This window comes from Vicia villosa, unplaced genomic scaffold (genome assembly GCF_029867415.1).
Source record: "Vicia villosa cultivar HV-30 ecotype Madison, WI unplaced genomic scaffold, Vvil1.0 ctg.001839F_1_1, whole genome shotgun sequence".
Lineage (NCBI taxonomy): Eukaryota > Viridiplantae > Streptophyta > Magnoliopsida > Fabales > Fabaceae > Vicia > Vicia villosa.
In genome coordinates, this window is record NW_026705742.1 from 331,423 (window position 1) to 339,896 (window position 8,474).

The window sequence follows — 8,474 nt, forward strand, 5'->3', positions numbered from 1 at the left end:
ATGTGACTGCAAAACCTTTACTGTTTTCACTAATCACTTTCACTAATCAAATCTTCTCTTTGCATATATGCTCTGTATTTATTATCTGTTTGTGAATTTGGTAATTTTGTGCATTAGTTGTTATCGCATTTTTTGATTGTGCTTTTTACTACGTCACTATATAGCATATCTCGAAAATTCATGAACCATGAGATTTGGTGGACCCATTTTAAGGACTTGGAAAAATAACATATATAATATTATTTAGATGGAATATATTCTTTAGATTAGTAGCTAGCTTATTGAAAATTGTGGATAGCACCAAACTTTGTTTACCAATGAGAAAACAGCCACAGTGTAAATCCTCGTCCTCATATTTAAGTCATTAATAGCAGTGCATAACTGTTGTATATATAGTACGATATTCCAATCATTGCTCAAATGATGACATAATTTTACTTTAAAAACATTATTTAATTCATTAGTGCTTGATGATGGAATAAAAATTATAGAACATATATGTACTAATAGCTCTGATATTTTGACACACAGGAAACTGATATCGTATTTGATATTGGATAAAATACAACTCGAGTCTGTGTTGATGTTGAAATCAAGAGTAATCGAGAAGAAAGACGAATTAATATAAATGACGGAAGGGGTTTTCATTTTCTTTTCCCTTTAAAATCATAATCTTTAATATAAACAATCATTGATCATTATTAACAACAATAACATCCAAACTTAATATTTATCCTATTAAGTGAGTTCGCACTAATAAAATTATCCAAAGCTATAAGAATTAAGTCATTAAAATTTTTGATTTTTGATTGATCATTTATCAACTTTTTATTTAGTAATGACTTAATTTTTGTAGTTTTGGATAACTTTATCATTGTGAACCGGCACGGTAATAACAACAAGCTCAACATTCTCGGTTTTTCTTGTGATTTCTAGTGGCTCTATTAATATCTTCGTTTTCTTTTTCATTTCTTTGCTTTGTCCCCAAAGTACGGCGTAGAGTCCGCAAACAATCATCATTGCTCCAAGCATGCTATGAAATTTATTTTCAAAAAGTTAATTGTGAATATAATGATGGTTGGAAAACAGAATAAAAAACATGAACTGACATAAAAAACATATACCTTCCCAAAAATAATTTCTCATCCAACATCAAATAAGCAGCTATAACTACGAGTAAGAGTTGTAAAGGATTGAAAATAGATGCAAATAGAGGTCCTCTCATCTTTATGCACCACGCAATCATGATAACTGCTAATCCAGACACCACAATTCCCTGCATCAACATTCACTCACATGAAAAATGGCTTCAAGGAATATATAATATATTCTTGAAGTGTAATTTAAAAAATTTTGTAAATCTTTTAGAGCATACCGGATAAACAACGGTAAGAATCCTGAGGGTGTTTCCTAGTTTCCATTGATTCAAATCCCTGTCTACACAAAAAGCAATAATAGTTCCTTGAATGGCTCCCATTGTAGACATTAAAGCTGCACTTGAGTGATGACAAGGGTATTCCTCATTCAACTTAGCCTGTGCCATTTAAAAGAGAAGGATATCAGCAACACAACACAACTATATGTATGACGAGTTCATCAAAATTCCGGTTTAAAAAAATTATTTATAATAAGCTAACCTGAATGATAAACCACATAGAGAAAGAGCAACTGCTTAGCAGTGCAATTGAAACACCCAACAATTTTTTACGAAGGTCGGCATGGTGAGATGCCATTTGTTCATTTTGGTTGTGATGTGGATGCAAAAGGTTGATATTGGAAGACCAAATATGAATCTCTGCACCTTTGAAAAAAAGCATCAACATTGCTCCACTTATTCCCATTACTGTTCCTATCACCTTTGCCTTTCCTTCTATCACCCTCAAATTTAATTTATCCATTCTATAAAAAACCAAAAGTAAATAAATTAAAAATGACGGAACGATGTTTACATGTAATTTCCATTATGTAATTGATAGATATATATGTACCTCAAGCATACAGCCATCATGAAGGTAATGGCTGGAATTAGGTTGACGATGGCCAACATAAACGTTGCCGATGTCAAAGCCAGAGCCTCGAGGTAAAGATTTAGATACAAACTTCCCCTGAAATATTACATATCAATAGATTAGTTTTTTCGTGTAAGATTAGCTTGGACCATTGAAAATATAGATACATGACAGAAGAAAATATTTGTATAATTTGAGGATAGAACTAGAAGTCACATACCCAAACAATCCACATAGAAATGACTTAGAAAGCACACTCCAAGTAATCTTTGGTCTCTTCTTCCTGCAAAAAAGACAGAATTTTTTTAGCTTAGTTATGGAAAAATTACAAGGTAAAAAGTAATAGCAGAAAAAAAAAAAGAAGAAATACTATTTTCTCAAGTTTAGTTATGAAAGAGATAATGGTTGGTGGGAACAACAAAAAAAGTTTCTTCTCACTTTTGAGAATAAAACGACAAACTTATGTTCGGATCTTGTTTTTGTATCATTGATACAACTTTATATTTTTTTTAGTAACTTGAATTTTGTTGTGTGCAGTAGTTTCTAGATTAAATTAATTTAAAATTTTGATTTTTTTCTCTCAACAAATTACTATAAATAGAATGATCAGTTTATAACCACCCAAACTCTAAGTATATTTACTTTTTATTACGAATGAAGTAGTTAATCTTATAAAATAAGTAGTGACAAAGCTTAATTTTGATTTCAAATTTTTTCTTAACTAGTAAATATTTTGATAAAGTTTAATTGAAAATTTAAAAGTTGTTAATAAAACATTATCCTCCAAACTTTAAAAAGTTTGCTTTTTTAAAAAGTTATCTTTGAGTTTCATACAGTTTTTTGATAATACATAAGTGATGTCTTTTTTGCCCTTCTTAATGTTGATCTCTCTAATCATTAAAAAAATAACAAAATTATCAATATTAAAAAAATCATCAAAAGATAAGAATCACAGGATATATAGGAATGTGACGGATATTCAAATTCTATTTAAGTACCCGTACTTTTTATGCTACACTCTTGCGTGCAATATATTATTATCTAAACGTTACTGACGAATGAATGATATTTTGGAAAGTGTACAAGACAAACTATCGTATAATTATACAACACTTAGATATGACTTCTATTTATTTTTCTATGATTAAATTACTACTAATTTACCTAGTGTCTCTAAAAAATTGTCACGACTCTCAGATGAGATATTTCGGTTTTTAAAAATAAAATTTTGAGAGACACTCCATTTCAAATATATTAATTTATCATTTTCATATAATTTTTTTATAAAAAAAAAACATATTTCAAGTGATATAAAAAAGTTGAAGGTGAATAATATATGAACCTATCAAAGATAAGAGCAATTGGGATAGTGAAAGCTGCTGCAATGATGAGACGATAAGCAGTGGCAACTCTCATGCTCATTCCATCATTTATTGCAAGTTTGTATATTATATTCACAGCAGCTATTGATATTTGTACAAACACCATTAGCACATCTGGTTTCAACCCCTGCCATATACTACTCATGCTCTCCATCTTCACTATTACTAGTATTATGATATAGCAACAAGTTGTGTTTTTAAGAGAAGGTGGTGGTGTGGAAAATGTTTATGAGCAACAACGTATTTATATTGAGTTGTTGAGTTGGGAGTATGTTCTTATTCCAACCATCTTTAATTGATGTCCCATCGATGTTTAAATATATTCAATAAGTAGGAGTATATAGTACATAGAATAGTGAAACACTACAAAGATGCACTAATCTGTTTTGTTTATACGTGCACATAAAGTTATGTCAATTGTAATGTATTGTGGTTCTCACATTATGCTTTTGACTGGAATTTATAGTGGGATGGAGGCCATTCATCAATATTTGGAGCCCACACTTGTATTTTGAACAAATAGACCACGTCTAAGTTTAAGGTTGGCATCTAAAATTACACTAAACTAATATATCTACCCGGGTGAGGCACGGGATAAAAATTCTTATATTAAAAAATTTATTTTATAATTTATTTTTTAAAATTATTATTAAATATAATAATCATTAAATATAATAAAACAAAAGTGTGATTTTAAAAATTTCTATTATAATATTAATATAATTAACTATCTTTAATTTTTATTTGATTTTTGACTTTGCTAATTTCAAACTATTATATTTTTTATTTTTAATCTAATATAATATCTATTAGATACATTTCTCTTTATTGTTTGATGGGGAGGGGGAAATTAGACGATCAAATATTTTGGAAAAGGGTAATGTGTATTGGTCATAAATCAATTATAAAGAAAATAGAAAAATAACGTATTATCCAAGACCATAGATAATATATAATAATTTTTTAAAAAATTGAATTATTAATTTACTAACATTTCTTAAAGTAGAAACTATTAAAATAGTAAATTATCTAGAATTGGCCACTTGTCAAAATTATCCATAAAAATGATTATAAAACTCTAATTGTCTACACAATTTACAATATAAAGGAATTGTAAAACCCGTGTGTTGCACGGAGTAAAACTGATTAATATTAATGATAAACGATTTTTTTAAATTATAAATTATAAATAAAATTGAATAATGTGTATACCCAATAAACCATTTGTATTACAATTAAGAATTTGTAAAACTTATTTATATTAATTTGCACTACAATTAAGATTTTGTTAAACTTAAAAATATTAATTCATATATTATATAAAAAATTGAGATTACGAATGAATATTGAAAAAGTGGGCAACATCGTATAAAACTTAATTATTTGAATATTGAAAAAGAAGAAAGTTACGATTGAATATTGAAAATTAATAAAAGAGAAGTTATTCCATTTTAAATAATCAAATATTGAAAAAGTGATCTTTCTAAAAATCATAATCATAATCATTATTATAATTATAATTACATTATACATTTCTAAAAATAAATCCAAAAATATAAAAAGTTATATTATAATAAGTTAATTAAAAAAGTAGTTCAATATTACTATTTATATATTTAAATCTAACAACACATATTTAAATCTAAATACGCATCCAATCCATATTGCTGTACAACATTTATGGATCATAACATTAGAATGTATAGAAAAATTCACAAAAATTTACCCTATCATAGACATTGCAATGTATTGAAAAATTCACAAAAAATTTACCCTATCCTAGACATGTCTCTCTTCCACTCAGCATGTTCATGCTCCAACTTTATACTTGCCTAAGTTTCTTTGAGACCAACTCTCCATGACACAACTTTTGTGTGCAACCTATAGAAAAAGCACTACACTAAAATCCATCGGCTTCATGTGATTTTGCCAGTATGGACTTTCACAAGCCCGCAAAATCAGTGGCATATCCGAGGCATCCAGTTTAAATTACTTTCCAATTGTTCTCAAAATATTGCAAGGCTACATTGATCTTCATCCAAACAGGCTACATCAAAAGGCTCAAAACATGTTCAAACATAAAAAAAAAATCCGGTTCAAAAGAGAACAATTGTAAGCATGAACATCTCATATGCCGTATATACATCCAGTGCACTAACACCAAAAACATAAACACAACTTAAAAACCAATTCCAAACAGAATAAAAAAAGCAAAAAGCACCAAATACTAACAATTAAAAAAAATTCCAACAATAAAAAAGAATGAAACTCACAGAATAAAAACAACATTAATTATTATAAAACAATAAAACTTTATCAATTCCATTAAGATATTTTTTTTTAATTAAGCAATTGACATTAAAGGGAGCAAAAGGGATGCTCCACCCCAATACAAAGAGGAAAGCTCCTACCTCTCGAAACAGTCGAGAGGTCGAATATTCCATAAATAAAAATTACAAAGATTCACCTTCTTATAATAATAAGAAGTCCACCTCCAAGAATTATAGATAATCTCCGACATACAATCGGTGAAGCTAAACGGCTCCTTCTTGAAAATAACCGCATTTCTCATCGACCAAATAGCCCAAATTGTAGCTAGCCAAATATTACCCACCAACATTCTCTTATTTAAACAAGTGACTTTCCCACAATTGTAAAAATAGTCTCCAAACTCCTCAAGGGTCAATAATTCGGATAATTCAATCCACATGAACACCCTCCTCCAAATACGAGAAGTGATTCCGCACGAGAAGAAAAGATGAGGGAGATTTTCCTCATTAACACAGCAAAGAGGGCATATAGAATCCATACCTTCCGCCAAAATGCCCCTTCTCACCAAAATATCCTTTGTGGCTATACGTTCGTGTATAAATCTCCAACCAAAAACCAGAATTTTTGAGGGAACCTTGCTTTTCCAAAGATAGTTCAATGTCGTAACCTTGTTTCTCTCCAAGGAAGGACCTGAAAGAGATGCCATAAAAAGATCATAGCAAGATTTAACGGTAAAGCTTCCATTAGAATTCAAGGCCCATGTAAAGCGATCTTCGTAATTCTCCTTCACCGAAACAGAATTTAGAACTTCCAACAAGCGCCGCAAAAAGACCTCAAGCTGCTGCCCGGTCATCCCAACAGCGCTGGAATCATTCCCAGCCTGATTCGAGACAGCAGCAGCGCTGTCTTCCACAGCAGAACCGGCCCCAGTACGCTGCCAGCCTCTGGATTGACAAGCTTCAGCCGCCTTGGCAGCTTCCGAACCGTCCCCGAACCAAGAGAAAATATTCCAACACCACACACTATCAACATAAGCACCTGCAAGATTAACGGAGTCCAGATAGTTTTCAGACAAAGAAAAAAGCTCAGGATAAGATTCCATCAAAGATTTTTCCCTCTTCCAATTCGCATACCATAATGGAGTATGAACTCCATTACCTATATTACACTTAATTGCACTCGTAAAATGGTTGAAGAGGAGTCTTTCGTAATTATCCGAAGCAATTAAATCTCTCCACCAATGGGAATCCTTTTTACTCAAGACCGAGTTATCACCTATCAACACTTTAAGTTTCGTATTACCGTATCTAGCTTCTAACAAATCTTGCCACACCTCCTCCTTGTCCATGAGAATACGCCACTTTCATTTACTTAAAAGTGCCACATTCATTACCTCCACATTTTTCACTCCCAAACCTCCTTCCTTTCTCGGTTTGCAAATCATATCCCATCCAACCCAATGTACGGTCTTGTTACAATCAATTCCTCCCCAAATGAACTTACTTTGAATAGATCTAATTTCTTGCAACACCTTCTTGGGAGCTTTGTAGAAGGATAACGAATAAATAGGTATAGCATTAAGGACCGAATTAACCAACTCTACCCTTCCCGCCATGCTAAGGAATCTACCACTCCACATGTTTAAGCGTTTCCTAAGCATCCCTAGTAAATCCTTCCACATCGAAATTTTCCTTGGACTTTCTCCAACTCTTACTCCAAGAAATTTGAAAGGAAAAGATCCCACTTTGCAAGATAGAAAGGACGAAGCCGCATCAAGATACCAATCTCCCACGTTTATATCAAAGAGATTACTCTTGTGGAAATTGATTCTTAACCCCGACATCATTTCAAAACCTCTTAGGATAGCTTTCAAACACCATAAATTTGCGGTATCCCCTTCGGCCAAGACTATAGTATCATCCGCAAATTGTAACAAGTCCACCTCCTTGTCATCTTTGTATTTAAAACCACGAAATTCTCCTAACTCCTTAGATTTCTTCATTAAGGCCGTTAGAACCTCCATAACTAAGACAAACACAAAAGGGGACAAGGGGTCACCTTGTCTAAGGCCTTTCTCCACACGAAAGTCTTTAGTCGCACTTCCCTTAACTAGAACGGACAAAGAATTAGAAAAGATACAACACTCCATCCACCTCATCCAACGATCTCCAAACCCTAACCTCTTGAACAAGTATCTAGCAAAATCCCAACTCACTCTATCACAGGCCTTCTCAAAGTCGACTTTCAACACTACACAACTCCTCTTCTCTCTTTTCGCTAAGTCCAAACTCTCATTCACAACAAGAATTCTGTCCGCTATGTTTCTTCTTTCAATGAACGCCGATTGGTTGTTTGAGACAAGCTTTCCAATAACCCTCTTAAGCCTATTTGCCAATAACTTAGCCAATATCTTGTACAAACTACCCACTAAACAAATAGGTCGATATTCGTTCAAAGCTTGCGGATTAGTGACTTTTGGCACCAACGTTATGAAAGAAGAAGTACAAACCTTTGTGAGTTTTGCCTTCTCATAAAATTCCTTCACGAATAAGTAGACATCCTCCTTAACTAGCTCCCACTTTTTCTTGAAGAATTCAAGAGTAAAACCATCCAGACCGGGGCTTTTATTCCCGTCGCACGACCAAACCGCTTCTTTGATTTCTTCATCCGAGAACCTTCTTTCCAACCAAGACACATCATCTTCCTCCAAGGAATTGAAAGCAAGACCCTCCGGGACCGGCCTCTCCCTATCCTCATCCTTATAAAAGTCACAAAAATATCTTCTAACCTCCTCCTTAATATTATCAACACC

At 32.2% G+C, this 8,474-nt stretch overlaps 1 protein-coding gene across 1 annotated transcript; it reads right to left on the minus strand.

Annotated features, from left to right (window-relative positions):
- Nucleotides 1–629: 629 nt before the first annotated feature.
- Nucleotides 630–3,714, minus strand: LOC131636810 (WAT1-related protein At1g68170-like). Its single transcript, XM_058907404.1, has 7 exons — nt 3,352–3,714; nt 2,230–2,292; nt 1,989–2,105; nt 1,638–1,899; nt 1,376–1,534; nt 1,125–1,276; nt 630–1,033 (listed from the first exon to the last, which is right to left on the minus strand). The coding sequence occupies exons 1-7, from the start codon at nt 3,543–3,545 to the stop codon at nt 844–846; spliced, it is 1,137 nt and encodes a 378-aa protein (XP_058763387.1). The 5' UTR covers nt 3,546–3,714; the 3' UTR covers nt 630–843.
- Nucleotides 3,715–8,474: the final 4,760 nt, after the last annotated feature.